The 16,349-nt window shown below is 39.3% G+C and overlaps 1 protein-coding gene across 1 annotated transcript in view; it reads left to right on the top strand.

Moving 5' to 3' along the window:
* The window catches only part of atad3 (ATPase family AAA domain containing 3), a 59,507-nt gene extending 49,949 nt beyond the window's left edge, over positions 1 to 9,558 (top strand). Inside the window, exon 16 of the mRNA XM_072586505.1 lies at positions 7,165 to 9,558. Coding sequence (XP_072442606.1) covers positions 7,165 to 7,341 — 177 coding nt within the window. The 3' untranslated portion in view covers positions 7,342 to 9,558. The remainder of the gene's footprint in view (positions 1 to 7,164) is intronic.
* The last annotated feature ends 6,791 nt before the right edge of the window (positions 9,559 to 16,349 follow it).

The raw sequence follows: 16,349 nt of genomic DNA on the forward strand, positions 1-16,349 counted from the left end.
AATGGTGGTATCCTTGTAAATTGTGCTGTGGCTGTGTTTTGCTTGGGAGGAGTAAGAGTACAGAACTGCGTCAAAGCCAAAGCTAGCAAATGACTGACTTGATACTACCGTCCAAAGTGATGATCAAGGTGCAGTGACTTCAGCATTTTGCAATGTTACCCATTTCCCTCATTAAGCAGGAACCTGCGACAATTTTAGTGTGCTGCAGACATTAGACAGATTGGCTGCTCATCTGAACAGATGGTGTCAGATCCATAGTGGGGTTAGTTGCTTGACAGTGAAGTATTTTTATAGTTTAAAAAGCGTGCATACACATACGTTCATGTTTTTGCATCACAAAGGCAATAATTTGCATTGATGTAGTGCCCTGGCAGATCTTCAGCACTTCCCAAACACTTGACACTTGAAAAGTGTTTGAGATTCCCCATTTAAAGGCTGTGGGAAGAAATAAATAAGTTTAAAGAATTCCCCAACAGAATAAAATGGAATGTTTCACCTCCACCTGAGGAAGAAGACAGGGATTCAATTTCATGTCTCATCTGCAAAATAGAACCTCCAACATAGCAATATTTGCTCAGCACTGCACTGGAGTGTCATCTGGATGTGCAGAAAACATAGCCTTCTCAAGCTAGTGAGTATGCTATCCCTGAGCTAATTCAGCAATGAAAAGGTGCAATTAGCTGAAAAGCCAGGTTTAGTACTTCTGTTTGTCTTCTGACTCAGTTCAAATAACTGCTCACGAGGATGAATACTAGTTTTTTTTTAATTCCCTCCTTCAGATAAGTGTAAGCAGCATCTTTGACTGCAGTAGTTTGGAGTAATCTGATACCTAAAACAGGTCCCATAGTACTTTGCTGTTGAGTAATCTTGAGACTTGAACGAATGTTTGCCCCGTGAGAGATTCATTCGGGAAATGTATTCCACATTTGTTTTATTAATTGCAAGTTTTTCTTTCATGAAGCATTATTAATTGATTTTGCTATTCTGTCTTAGGATCTAATTTAAACTGGTTTACTTGTTGCACTAGTTCTAATTGGCACAAAATTGATAACTTTAGTCATTATTATTATTAGGTGATTTTAATTGTTCATTAATTAGAAGAGAGAAAGTCAGGGGCCCTCTTGTAGAACAGTGGTAGTGCCCCTATCCTTGGAGCTGGAAGCCTGGCTTCGAGTCCCAACTCTGCAACAACATCTCTGATCAGGTTAATTTGAAAAACAAATTGAATTTTAAAGAAAAGAGACAAAGTCAAAGTGGGCCAGGTTTTAAAAATGTGTGTCCAAGTATGCTTCTTGTTTCTGCAATGAAGAACATTGCTTGATTTTAGTTCTGGGAGAATATCTGTTTCAGAACAATTGGAAATTAGTATTCAACAATGGATTCCTATTAAAATAGGAAAGCATAGCCATAGCTTATCCTCCAAAAACCACAACCAGGTGTTGTTATTGTCAGGAATGCTCAACAATAGATCAGTAAGAACAACCCAGAGAGTCTAAACCACCTTCCATTGCATTCAATCACATTGCCATCAGATGTCCCCCCCACTATCCACAACTTGGGCATCACTGTTACCTGAAACAATTGAACCAACCACATTTAACTAGAAGACCAGATCCATTAGAATTCTGCAATTGGTAAATTATGTTTTGATTGCCCAAAGCCCCTTCCATCATATATAAAGCATGCATTGGGAGTGTGGTGGAATACTTCTCATTTCCCTGGTTGAATATAACTGCAACAACACTCAGCTCAACATCATCCACAGCAAACCATTATCTTTAAATATTCACTGCCTCCACAAGCAATGTGGGTTGCCAAGTGTAACTCCGATACGAAACACTGCAGCTCATCATCAAGGCTTTTTTGATTGCACCTTTCATTTCCATGGCTTCTACCTGGGAATGTCAAGATCTGCTCATTCCACTCTTTAGCAACGTATCTTTCTAATTTGGAACTAAGTTGCCAGTGCTTCTCTATTGGGTAAATCGCCCTTCCGATTAGCACTTTGGATGTATCTGTAACTAATGGACTGCAGTGATAGGCAGATCACCAGCACTTCTCAAGTGACATTAAGGAAGGACAGTAAAGATGGCATTGCCAGTAGCGCTCTTGTCCCATTAACTGTATTTTTTAAATTGCAGAATTTATATAATTGGTAATGTTTGACTCTATTCCAAAAATTATTTACTTTAATACTTACAAAAATAGGCTCCTTTGTATACTGGTTGAACATTACTGCTAAAGGGAGCAGGATAATCTGTGAGCCAGCCACCTGTACACACAAGCATTCACTCACTTCAGAGTATTGGAACGTTTAGTAGATTATCGATGCTCTAACTCCCACTAGCAGGTGTTGGCATTTTCCAAATAATGTCAGTTTGTGCAGATTCTCAAATACTGTGCTTATTGGATAGGGCACAAGCCAAAATCTATGATCCTCATGCATGACACATCTGCATCTAACCACAATGGAGTCTTGTTCTGATGTCAGCACTAGAATTATTGCTTAGTATCAAAGTACTCGTTCATCTCAACACCTGTGTCCTTACTGTCAAGATGGGGCAAGAGCAAGAATTAAGTTCACCGATCTGCTTAAAAAGAAATCACAATGGGAATAGTTTTAATAATGGATAATGTGACTTGCAGAACAGTTTCTTATTCAGCATTATTGTCCTGATTTTGCTTTTCCAAATTCAGTCCACTTGTGTTGCCTTTTGAGACTGAGGGATCAGAAACAGTGGCGTATTCTGCCTAACTCTGATTTTATTCCCTATATCTGTTTTTTTTTAAATATACTGGGTGTGAGTACAATGCAGATGGTTGGACTGGTGATCTGAGAAAAAGGGGATGGGAATTTATTGATGGGAATTTAAAGAGGCTGAGATGTCACTGTGGTGCTCATGACTACAATTACTGTAAAAATCCATCTCAATAATTTGTTAAACCTACTCCTAACTGAAATGGCTCCATTCAGTTTTGAATGCACATATTGATGCATTGTCTGAATGTAATTAAAGCCGTAAATCTGCAGCATTTAGACACAGGCTCCGACATGATGGATGAACTCGATTTTCATTGAACTGATTTCAGTTTGCTTATTTTGCTCAATGGAACCAAACACTGTTCCAAGTGGCATCGAGTAGTGTGAATACACTGCCCAGTGTGGCACTGAGCTGTGAGTGGACTGCATGGTGAACTCAAAGTTCCTGATTTGATTTTTATTTTCTCTCTCTCTCTCTGATTCCACTTATCATGGCCAGGTCATTCAGGCAATGTGTCTGAGGCAGTTATGGAACTGGTCCCCAACATTAATCACTGTTTGTGGAAAGAGTAGAATTCAAGGAAACTTTGTGAACACCAGTCCAACAAAGCAGCTCTTTTCCAGAGCTTGTGTCTGCTGCTCGATTACTGAAGAGAACGAGTACTTTGCATCAGTGTTTACTGTGGAAAAGGACATGGAAGATATAGATTAGATTCCCTATAGTCTGGAAACAGGCCCTTCGGCCCAACAAATCCACATCGACCCTCCAAAGAATAACCCACCCAAACCCATTTCCCTATGACTAATGCACCTAACCCTACGGGCAATTTAGAATGACCAATTCACCTGATTTGCACATCTTTGGACTAAGGGAGGAAACCGGAGCACCCGGAGGAAACCCACGCAGACACTGGGAGAATGTGCAAACTCTACACAGACAATTGCCTGAGGCTGGAATCGAACCTGGGTCCCTGGTGCTATGAGCTACCATGCCACCCTTACTATTCCAGAAATTAGGTAGAGATATTGCAGTGTGAAAGCTGGATGAGGAGTATAGGATGCAGAAATACTAAAAATCAAATTTTTTGATAGAATGTAGGGAAATAGATGGTGACATCTTGAAAAGCATCCATAATGCAGGGGAGGAAGTGCTGGATGTCTTGAAACACACAAACGTGGGTAAGTCCCCAGGACCTGATGAGGTGTACCCTAGAACTCTGTGGGACGCTAGAGAAGTGATCGCTGGGTACCTTGCTGAGATACTTGTATCATCGATAGTCACAGGTGAGGTGCTGGAAGACTGGAGGTTGGCTGATGTGGTGACACTGTTTAAGAAGGATGGTAATGACAAGGGAACTGTAGACCAGTGAGCCTGACATTGGTGGTGGGCAAGTTATTAGAGGGAATCCGGAGAGACAGGATGTACATGCATTTGGAAAGGCAAGGACTGATTATGGATCATCAACATAGCTTTGTGCGTGGGAAATCATGTCTTATAAACTTGATTGAGTTTTTTGAAGAAGTAACAAAGAGAATTGATGAAGGCAGAGCGATCGATATGATCTGTATGGACTTCAGTAAGGCGTTTGACAAGGTTCTACATGGGAGACTGGTTAGCGAGGTTAGATCTCATGGAATACAGGGAGAACTAGCCATTTGGATACAGAACTGGCTCAAAGGTAGAAGACAGAGGGTGGTGGTGGAGGGTTGTTTTTCATACTGGAGGCCTGTGACCAGTGGAGTGCCATGAGGATCTGTGCTGGGTCCACTACTTTTTATCATTTTATATCAATGATTTGGATGTGAGCATAAGAGGAATAGTTAGTAAGTTTGCAGATGACACCAGAATTGGAGGTGTAGTGGACAGCTAAGAAGGTTACCTCAGATTACAATGCAACCTTGATCGGATGGGCCAATGGGCTGAGAAGTGGCAGATAGAATTTAATTCAGATAAATGCGAGGTGCTGCATTTTGGAAAAGCAAATCTTCCCAGGACTTATACACTTAATGGTAAGGTCCTCAGGAATGTTGCTGAACAAAGAGACCTTGGAGGGCAGGTTCATAGGCTCCTTGAAAGTGGAGTCACAGGTAGATAGGATAGTGAAGAAGACATTTGGTAAGCTTTTCTATGTTGGTCAGAGTATTGAGTACAGGACTTTGGTTAGGCCACTTTTGGAATATTGCGTGCAATTCTGGTCTGCTTTCTATTGGAAGGATGTTGTGAAACTTGAAAGGGTGCAGAAAAGATTTACAAGGATGTTGCCAAAGTTGGAGGATTTGAGCTATAGGGAGAGGCTGAACAGGCTGGAGCTGTTTTCCCTGGAGCGTCAGAGGCTGAGGGGTGACCTTTTATAGAGGTTTATAGAGGTTTATAAAATCATGAGGGACGTGGATAGGATAAATAGACAAAGTCTGTACCCTGGGGTGGGGCAGTTCAGAACTAGAGGACATAGGTTTAGGGTGAGGGGAAAGATATAAAAGAGACCTAAGGGGCAACTTTTTCATGCAGAGGGTGGTGCGTGTATGGAATGAGCTGCCAAAGGAAGTGGTGGAGGCTGGCAAAACTGCAATATTTAAAAGGCATCTGGATGGGTTTGTGAATAGGAAGGATTTGGAGGGATATAAGCTGGGTGCTGGCAGGTGGGACTAGATTGGGGTGGGATATCTGGTCAGCATGGACGGGTTGGACTGAAGGGTCTGTTTCTGTGCTGTACATCTGACTCTTTAATTACAGTAGTTCAGTGGTTAGCCTCCCAGCTCCAGGGACTCTGGTTCAATTCTAGCTTTGGGGTACTGACTGGAGTTTTCATGTTCTCCATGTCTGTGTGGGTTTCCTTCCACAGTCCAAAGATGTGCAGGTTAGGTGGATTAACCATGGTGAATGTGGGGTTGTAGGGATAAGGTGGGTCTGGGTCGGATATTCTTCGAACGATGGATGCAGTCTTGATGGACCAAATGGCCTCTTTCCCCACTGTAGGGATTCTGTTATTCTATGCCTGGAAGTTGCCATGTCTCAATTTCAGGCTATTTGCGGGCTATTTACGCAGTGTTGAACATGCCACCTCTCAATGGACTCTGTTGGCTTGGTTTGAGAAAGGATTCCAGAATGCTGGTGTCAGCCAAATTCAGTGTCTTGCAATCATTCCAAGAAAGTAAAATAGCTCTCCTCCGAATTTGTACATTCGTCGTTTTCAGTCTGTTTGAAAGAAATTGCCTGATGTTCTTATTGCTTTCACTGACCGTGTAGTACGAGTACTAAATATGGCCTATCAATCCATCATCTAATTGTCATGTTTTAGACTTCGACCCTTTGTTATCTAAATGTTTTTATAAAAACAAGAATATTGGGCCTTAAATGGCAACAGTGATCATCTGGTCACAAATTGAGGCAAGTATTGAGAGACCCATGTGTAATAAACAAAGATGTCTGCATTGGAATTACCATTTTTATATAAAAATATCAAAACTAAACACTTGAGTCAATGTCAAGAATTGTCATTTGTATCAATTCACGATTGTCACGATTTTACATATTGGGGATTGAATGGCTTACATGCCAATTAACTAACATGGAAAGACAATGAAGTTAGATTCAGGAATATACACACTTAGCTATACTTTGGCAGCTATTTTTGGGGGTAGACAGAAAGGGAAAATAATTCTTGAATAATGCACTTTCACAGAGAACTCCAGTCTACAAATTATGCTACTGTTGAGGATTCACATCAACAATTAACCAACTGTGGACTCAGTTTGAGAATCTGATACCTTGAATGCTCCTCTTTATAACAGTAACTTGTGATCTCCCTTTCTGTACCAGACTTAATGCATTTTAAACTTACTATCTGATACTATGTTTTGTTTTATTTTAGTTTGTTTGGTTAGTAGGTAATAGAATTGCTATTTTTCACTCAGTAAAACCTTGAGAATTAGCTCCTTTGTTTTCAAGAAAACAGTATCAGTTAAAGTGTGATAGCCATGTGCAAAAAAGAAAGTAAATGTTATTTGTGACCATCCAAAAGGAGAACTAAGAATTTAAAAAAGGAACTGGTTTCCACTGCTTTACCTGGTTGTAACAACTGGTTTGCTGTACCCTTTATTCTGCTCTGAGGATGATTAACTTAATTAAAGAAAATTTGCAGCAAAATGAGCAAAAGTAAGGAATTAAAATCTGGTTGTAAAATGCCTGCAGAGAAGGCTCCTTTCTATAAATCTTGCATTTGAAGCACGTTTGTTAAGCACTTTAAGGAGAAAGTCCTAATCCAGCAGGAATTCTTTTTAAAATATCTTCTTTCTAAATTGACACTAGTTGGGTTTCACCTTTATTGTCTACATGACTGGTCTAATATAAGACTACGTACATTCTTGGTAACCTATGTATCTGTGTTCTTCCTGTTGTGCAGGCTGCAGCATATGCCTCTGAAGATGGTGTTCTGACTGAGGTAATGATCGATTCCAGGGTGACCGATGCAATTCGGCAACACAAGCAGAAAATGGAATGGCTGAAGAATGAGGGCAGGGAGAAGACTAAAGATGTAGAGCATCTTGTGCCACCCTTTCCAGAGGGCACACTGGTCTAAGTGTCAAACAGAACGACTGTACCTTGCAGCTGAGCTAAGAACCCTGGAAATGAACTGAACTACATCAACGTAAAAACATGCTTGAATAAGCACTCTGCACTCTTAAGGGGTATTCATCAATGACTGTCCAATGATATGAAAAGCTTTGCACGAGTTCAACCCAGACAGCAGTCAGTTGATGCCCTCTTGGACCTCCAGCTTGCCCTCAGCAGATTGTCTGTACGTTTTGAAACCAGTCGAAAGTAGCTCGTTAAAGAGAGGAGATGTGAAATGGCATTTCTGTCAGTCTCCGTCTGTCACACCAGCTGTAGCATCTGTGTGTCCTGTCATTCACTGGGTATTCATTGTTTAGTCTGACCTGGGAGGAGCAAGTGATTGTGAACTGTGTAGTTAAGTATCAATGTGGAGGAGCTGTTTTGCGTTGGTGTGTGTTTTGGTTCTGGATTCCTCTCAGCACTGGCCATGATTTATAATCTAATTGGATTCATCATGTTCGAGACCGAATCCCTTACTGTCCACCTACCTCAAATGTACTTCTGGAAATGAACGTTTTCACTCCTCTTTCAATAGCGATTCCTACAGATTCACAGCCAGGTACAATTGTGATGTGAGTAATTATTGGATCACAGCGCAGAGGGTCACTGAGCTGAATTTTACTGTGAGAAATTAAAACTGCCATATTAGAGTCACTGAACTTTTTCAAATAAAGAATGAGGACTAACTAGAAACTCCTTCTCCATTGTTATAATCCCATACAGTTGAAGCATGTTAATGTCATCTGTATAGAATTAAATTAGCCTGATCGCTGAGCCCTTTATAGCTGTCCTATTCATCTCCTCACTAATGACCCCGCTAAATACCTGATTATGGAATTCCTGTAACTGGGATTAGTGGACAGGTGGCCTTCTTATTTAGCTGACTGCACAACATCAGAGCTCGAATCTGAGATTTTTGATATTAAAACTTGAATAAATGAAACACTAATGTATCCAATTTCTACGATAAATCATTTTAAAAACATTTATTTTGTCAGAAATTTATTTCTAGAACTGTTGCTTTCCTTCAAAGTAAAAATTAGAGTCATGCCTCAAAAGTTAAAATATTCTGTGGTCTTGTGCTGACCCAAAAGCAGTACTGATTGCATTGGCTTAAATCTAATTTTCAATGATTTTTACATGAAGTAGCATGGCCCTTAACAACAAGAGGTCTCCTTAGTTATTCCTATACCTATCCCTTGCCCAAAAATTCTCATCCACCTTCTTTCAAGTGTCTCTAAACTTGATTGATTTCATACAGGGTATTGAATATGGCACAGAGACCTTATTAGTCCCCTTCAGGCAGAGAAACCTTTTGTGTTTGCTGATACTGGTGCCCAAGTTGAATGAGGAAAGCCATGTCTTAGCCTCCCTTACAAAAGTGAACTTGTACTTTGCCAAACCTAAAAGGAAAGTAGGCATTTTTAAGAGCTGTTAAGGGTGGATAACAAATTTTGGCCTTGCCAACAAGGAACAGTGAAACATTTTGAGTCAGCTATTGCAGTAATTGATCTCCAACTTTACACTAGTGCTACCCACATGACAGTAAGGAAAGCATAAAAGGAGAGAACATCAAAGCATTCTTTCCAGACACTTAAAAAAATGCCTTGTATGTGCCAAACTATTGACATAAAGGAAGAGTATTAATTTCAAATCAGAGAGCTCTGTCCTCATGGGCCAATAGTTATAACCCATGGCCAGAGTTGGATTTATCTGGACAGGTGGGTAGGAGTGTGAAAAAGGCAGTGGTTTCCATACTTCCACCCTCTGTCTCTTTTGGCTTTCAGTGATGACTACTGCATTATATATGTGCATTTTGAGCTGTAGGCCAAAAGCCTGCTTTGGAATTTGGCTTGTTAATTATTCAATATTGTTCATGATCATGGTTCCCCTCAAAAGTCTGAACCCTATACAGATGTATGGTCCAAATGGGGATTGGCTGCTTGGAGTTTCTATTACTGCCAAGAAAAATCAAATCCCGTTTTAGCCATCTTGTAAATTACCTTCTGTCTCTCCCTCCCCAGAGTAGCAGTGTTGCTGTTGAAGACTGTGTGTGAACTTCATTGAAGTAACAAAATGAAAGTAGCAAGAATACCTTAACATTATGTTTGGGCAAGGAGGCCAAGTAGGGTTTCTGGTCTGTTGTATGTATGTCAAGTAAAACATGATTTGTTGAAATGATTCTAGTGACTTTACAGTCTGGAAAGCTTGCATTTCCTCGTGTACATTGATTATAAAGTGAACAATATTATTTAAAACCTACCGTACAATTATATTCCAAAAATGGAATGATTTTAATTTGATAAATCCTTTTTTATTGGATTAAATGTAAATCCTGCTTTGTAATAAATCAAAAGATAAGCTATTAGAATCAGCCACATAGCAAATGGTTTACTTTTGTGAGAAAAGATGAGTTAGTTCTCACTGACAAGATTCTTGTCTCCATTCATAATGTTATTAGGGATGGGATCTTTCTGAACGTTGTATCCAACCCTCTACATTCATTCTGTTGGATGGGGCATCTGCTGGTGGGTTATATTAGTTTCCTCAGCAAGTATTTGCCTTGATCAGATTTTAATGGCTAATTGCATACAGTGGGCCACCATCTTCCCCTCAGCACTGACTTGGTACCAAACACTTAGTACCAAGGAGAAGGCATTTCATCCAGTAATATGAAAACCTAGAGTATCCAATCCCTTATGCCCCAGTTTCTATACTGCGTAAATATGTTATAGTTACAACATGGTTCTCTTGAAGTAGCCCTTCCCCCAAGGGAATCTAAGGCCGTGACTGTTGGTACTTCACTCAGCTGCAGTCTCCAGTCAGTTCATGCCAAGTGATGTATCAACAGCCATGAGCAGCTTATGTTTGGTGTCATAAACCCAGCACTGAAACCATGGCTTAGCGTGCCTATCTCTTTTATTCTAACAACAAAATGCCTGCCATGGAACCTACAATATACAATGAAGCTTTGTTCAGTTTCTCTAACTCAAAAATGTCTGTGGAATAACTAAAGCTGCTTTGATTCTGGGAGAAAGTAATATTGCCATTGGAGATAAGCTAAACCTCGAAAGCAATATTCGCATGAAAGTATCATTCCCAAACATCCTCCTGTGGATTGAAGGAAAGTGACACGGACTCATACTTGAAATTTCTCAGTCACCTGAGCCTAAGGGCCAATGGATAAATGAAGGTTTAGCAAGTTGACTCTGAATTAGTCATTCTCCATTCTTTAGGTGGGTAGAAAATGTCCAGCTAAAAATGGACAAATGTGATGTGCTTGTGCCAGGGGAGCCACTGTCTGAAGGTGCCCACTATCTGAATTTGCTGAAAGCATTGCCATTCAACCCTGGAATTAACAGCAGTCTGCATTTAGTTTCTAAATTTGGAAGGGTGAAGGTTCCAAGTTTTAAAACAAAATTATGGAGGTGAGTAGTTATTACACATGACATGGTCTTCAAGAAAATGGAGAAAGGAAGATGGATGGAGTTGCAAAGAGTGAGACAGGAGGTTGGATGCTCTGCTAACAATAGTAATATTAAGGGAGGATAGAAATCACTGGATTTGAGGAGATTGTAGGAAGAAGGTGCTCTGAAGCTGTTGAGCTTCAGATAGAACTTAGAATTCTAAATGCATTGGGGTGGAGCCAAGGCAAAGATTGTAAGCATTTTTAATAGAATCTGATATGGATGCTAAAGCTTGACATCAGAGGGGTGTCAGGAGCAGCAGGAAAAATGGCAGCAGACAGCTGCACACCATCTCAATCTTGGCTAGGAAGAAGTTTATCAAATCTGGAGGAGAGGAGTGTGCTGAGGACAGATCTGGAAATGGTTTATTATGGAATAAAACAGTTGTGGTTTATTTATGCCTTCTAGGATTTCCTGTAAGAATAGAATTTGTATCAGAAACAGTGGCCATAAGGACTAGTCGATATACTTGACTAGAAGCATTTGATTGAGGGAGATAACTTTCTCAGGAAAATTGCAAATGCTGTTGTGATGAATAAGGGAGAGTGGGAATTTTGTGTAATGTAATCAAGTTCAGGAAAAAAAAAGGAATTAGGAGATCAGCTGGAATTAGTTAAATTGAGATTGTGAGGCAAGATACTATATTGCTAAAAATGCAAGTGTTTAAACAATGTCTGTCATAAGGATCTCTTGAAACATCAACATCAGTCAGTGGTGGTATTTTAATGTGTCCCTGTGATTGGCAGAAACCTACAGAGAAGATTATGTTCTTGGCAATGAAGCTACCGATCAATCAACAAAGCTAATCAACAGCCTCTCAAGAGCATTTGGTTTTAAGTCCAAGCCACTGATTATAAATCAGAAAGTCTATTATTAAATATGATTTTGTTGATTATAATGTGGATGCTACTTTTTGCACCGCTTCAAAAGCAGTTTGATTCACAGGAAATTCCGGCAGCAATTAATAATTCAACAACTTAATGTGAAGTTATAATAAAAAAGCCCCTATAAAGTATGAAGATATTTTGTACACCATCATCTTCTTGCGAACACCTTGAGGAAAGGATAATAATAATGTGGCTTTCAATGACACACCTGACCTTTGAACAAGTAAAACAAAAAATGAAGCTGTGAACTTAATTTAACCTTTTAAAAACATTAAAATTATGATAGTTCGACCAGACTTCTTAGTTCACAACTAGCTTTATTTAAAGAGTTTCAGAAATTCCTATGCCCACATATAGAATAATTTTCCATTTAAGTAGGTAATATTCCCCTTTCAGAAGGACCTTGGAGGAGGTTTGACGGAGTTTGGAGCATAAAATTGAAGCAAAAAAGATGAGGCAGGAGAATAAAAGCTTGCAGATCACCATGAAGGTAAACAGCAAAACTTTTATAAGTGCAGTAAAATAGTAATAAAGAGATGTCCTCACTTTTGAGCATATGGTGGAAATTCTGACAAAAAACTATGTTTCTATAACACATTTAATGTTGGGAAATATCCCAACCAGCTTCACAGGACAAAGCAATTAGCCAAATGCGGTGTTACAATTCCTACCACTTAAAGTAATCACTTTTTGTGGTTTCAGAGTGGTCGGAGAAGGAGCAAGTACAGTTCAATGTGGTAAATCATTAAAGAAAGAACAGTGCAAGTGTACACCAATGACAGGAGTCTTTTTAAAATGGTTTTCAGATGTAAATACCAAACAAAGCAATTAAGATTCTTGGTTTTATATTTTGGGACACTGAATATAAAACTGAAAAAGTGACACATACAGAATGGTTAGAATATTGCACACAGTTTTGTGTGCAACATTATAGAAAGGATTTTCGAATCATAGTAGAGTAATACTGGAAAAGAGATACCATAATTATTAAGAAAGACTTATCATTACTTTCCACTGTAATTGAGTAGACACCCTATTGAGTTTTTCAGAACTATGAGTGGCTATACAAATGAAATTGTTTCCACTGATTAGCAAATTCTTAACAGAAACAGAATTATCACCAGAAGAATGTAATACATGGGGTTATTAGAATATGGAATGCACTTAAGATATTGACTCAGGTTAGCATTTAAGATAATTTGTAAGGGGCAGAGAGAGGGAATAACAGTTAAAAATCTATCAGTGGCATATGTATGAGAAGCTAATTGACGTAGACTCCTATAATATATGATTCAAATCTTCTGAATTGATAAGGTCAGATGAACAGTAATATTGCTCCCTTAGCACTTTAGCACCAATCCTTTGGGGTACAGTTGATACTCTGAATACATGGTTATTGAGAGAGTATGTGTTAAACAGCCTATGTAATATTATAAATAAGGCTTTTGAGAGACACCAATGAATAAAAAATGAAAGTGATGCTGCACATTTTTATAAATCTTGATTGTTTAAACATTCTAATGAAGCTGAGCAATGATCCTTAGTGCTCTGCAAGATGCCAGAACATTTTTTACAACAGTTTGCCTTTCACATTCTCAATTAAAGGACACCAGTAGATGTAGCTGCTGTTCTTTCTTGCTCAAGGCATAATTGCCCCTTGTTCTATTCTGAGGTTCAAATCCATTTAAACCAATCATGGTTTAATTACTCCGCTGGGATTAAAATAAAACGACCAGAGTTGTAAAATCTTGCATTTGGGATTATTCCCACTGCTGTAATAATTATAACTTGCATTTCTGTTTATAAGTAAAACTTCGCATATCTGAGTTGTACAGACCAGATGGTCTCAGCGAGGGTTCCTCAGTGTCCTTGAATTAAGGATGAGAAATTTAGTGCCTGCTCCTCATCACTATCCAGTGATCGTGCCTGGAAGCTGCGTGTATGCCTGTACACACTTCGCAGGTGATGACAAGATCAAGTTCGGTGAATACCTGCTGACACTCGCTGTCTCAGCTCACACATCAAGAATGGCCACTTGGATGAAGCACCAGACACTTAGAACCTTCAGGAGAAATGGGAAGGAAAGAAATTTGGCTTAATAGAACAGCAGCACACAGGGGAACTTTCGTTGGGTTGACCCATTTACAGAGTTCATTTATAGAAGGTGACTCACTTCTACCCAACAGCACTGTACAGGAGCTGGTTGCTGTCTGACTGATCTTCTGTTTATTGTTTATTTACATCCTTTCATCTTGGTTGAAAATATAGTTTGAAGCTCAAACTAATTTTAAAATGATAACCTTTGGAATTTTGTGCAGTTCATTCACTTAACTATAAGCTATTAACTGCTTAATAGGGGAAATGTACTGAGTTTCACAAAACGTTTACAATTAAAAGTCTCCTTTGGAATTCAGTATATTTTCCTCATTCAGCAAAATGAATCTTTCAGGTTAAAGGTCAATGATAATGCCTGGTGCATTGTGTCAAGCACTCTCTTCTGCTGTCACAGGTCCCTGATAGAATAGATACAATTCTTCAATCTGCTACAAAGTCATAGATGCAACACCTTGAGAGTTTTATCTGGTTTGATGGACGGCTTTGGAAACACAGACTTTGGACAAATCCAAGGAACTAACTTTAAACTGTATTAAAAAGTATTTACATACCACAGCACACAAACTGTTCTGTCCAAGTGTTTATGCTCCCTCAACAAGACTATTTCAGATCCTTTATCCATATTGTCCCTTGTGTTAGGCTTGTAATTTAATTCAAAAATATTTTCCAAGTGTATCCTTTCCACACTATTTACTATTTTATAAATATACAAAGAGGTCACCATTTTTGCACCTTCTGTCAAAATTGAAAATTCCAAGTTTCTTCGCATCTCCATTATCCTGATCATAGGGATTATCTTCAGGATCTCTTCTTGCATTTTCTCTGATGCTTAGATATCTCCCTTTTGTCTCAGCAACCAGGACTAGATACTCTATGTACAGTCTGACTCAGTACCGGAATTCAATCTCAAATTCTTTGAGTTATTGTGCTATTTAGTATTCAGTGGGTCCTATTGATTGCCACTCTTAATTGGTTGAATAGGTTGGACATCGAATCTACTGAGGCCTTTAGGCCTCCTCCTACTTTCGCTGTCTCAATGCCCCATGGGTCATCAGGTTTCTTTCCATGTCTTTTCACAACTGTCCCATCAGCCATTGTCCTATCCAACTTATTTGGAATTTTTGAGGTTGCTTCCTTTCATTTGGTTACCACTCTTGGTTTGCATTTGCCTGTAAATTTGCACATTCTTTGTTGAATTTATGAAACCTTTGATGGTTGGGTTAGTGAGGAAGGTGACTGGGGGTGGGTGAGGGTTCTCAAGGGAAGCAGTAGGGAGTGATGCACATGCCAAAGGACTAAATCACCATCCCAACAAGTCTAACAAGAGAAGGTTGATGAGTGATCAGATGTGGGAGAATAGCACAACCTCCACAAAGAAAATGAAACGCACAGGACTAACAGCGAAGGACTCAGTACTTAAATGTTCTAAAAGTTGGATGCACACCAATGTGTGGGAAGATCTCACAATTATGCCCACTGAACCAGATTATCTGCAGACATTTTTAATCAATAAAGTGAAAACATTATGAATAATAATTGATCCAATGCCCTGACACCACAAAGAAAAACAATGCACCATAACACATTGTGAAGTGATTACTCACCATCACCTATACTCACCAACACCCACATCTGGCACCTGTAAGCATTGTTGTTCCACATTTGCAAATCTTTCTATGGAGCAAATTAATTCGCAGCCTGCAGACTCTCAGGTTAAAAACCTGAATGACTCAGTGAAACCCCCAGAAATCAATAAGTCCACCTAGAAATGACCTCTCCATAAGTTCACCCCCCAATTATAATCAAAAATTCGTGAACTCACCACATTATCTCTGCCAAGTTCAGGAATCAAAATTCCATTGGGTACCCTTTCTATTGAGTATTTCCCAGTGACAGGCACAGTCCTGTTCTTGAAAAATACATTTAACATCATAGTTCTTCAGCAAATGTGCAAACTTCATCCAGTTGAAGTCCTTGAGGAAAGATCATTTTATCTCCAGAATATATCAGAATACACCTGCACAGACCGGAGGTTTTATAGATATATCCAAACAGAAATCATACAAAAAGATGGATAGCAATGAGGCATTAAACAACAGGGACACCGTCACACAGGATCAGCACACCCCCATTAAACCAATAATTCCACAATTACTGTTTGGGATCTTCCTTTACATGTTAACCTACACTCAACATAAGGGTCTTCTGCTCTTATAATCTAAACTGTTAACATGCTGTGAACAAGAGTAAAAATGGCTCCGTATTGAAATGTTCAGATTAGAAATCATGGCCCTGATACAATCTCAAATCAACGTAGAAAATGTTGGATGACCTGAAGCCCTTTTCAGAACTTTCTTGTTGAATATAAAGCTGGACAGAACTCAAGTCCTGACATACAACATACAGCAACCTGCCCCAAAGAAGTGAACTTGGGGGTGGAAATGGTCACAATCCAATCTAAAGGTGTCACTAACAAAACAGGAATCACATTACGTATAGAAATG

This window comes from Chiloscyllium punctatum, chromosome 16 (assembly GCF_047496795.1).
Source record: "Chiloscyllium punctatum isolate Juve2018m chromosome 16, sChiPun1.3, whole genome shotgun sequence".
NCBI classification, from domain to species: domain Eukaryota; kingdom Metazoa; phylum Chordata; class Chondrichthyes; order Orectolobiformes; family Hemiscylliidae; genus Chiloscyllium; species Chiloscyllium punctatum.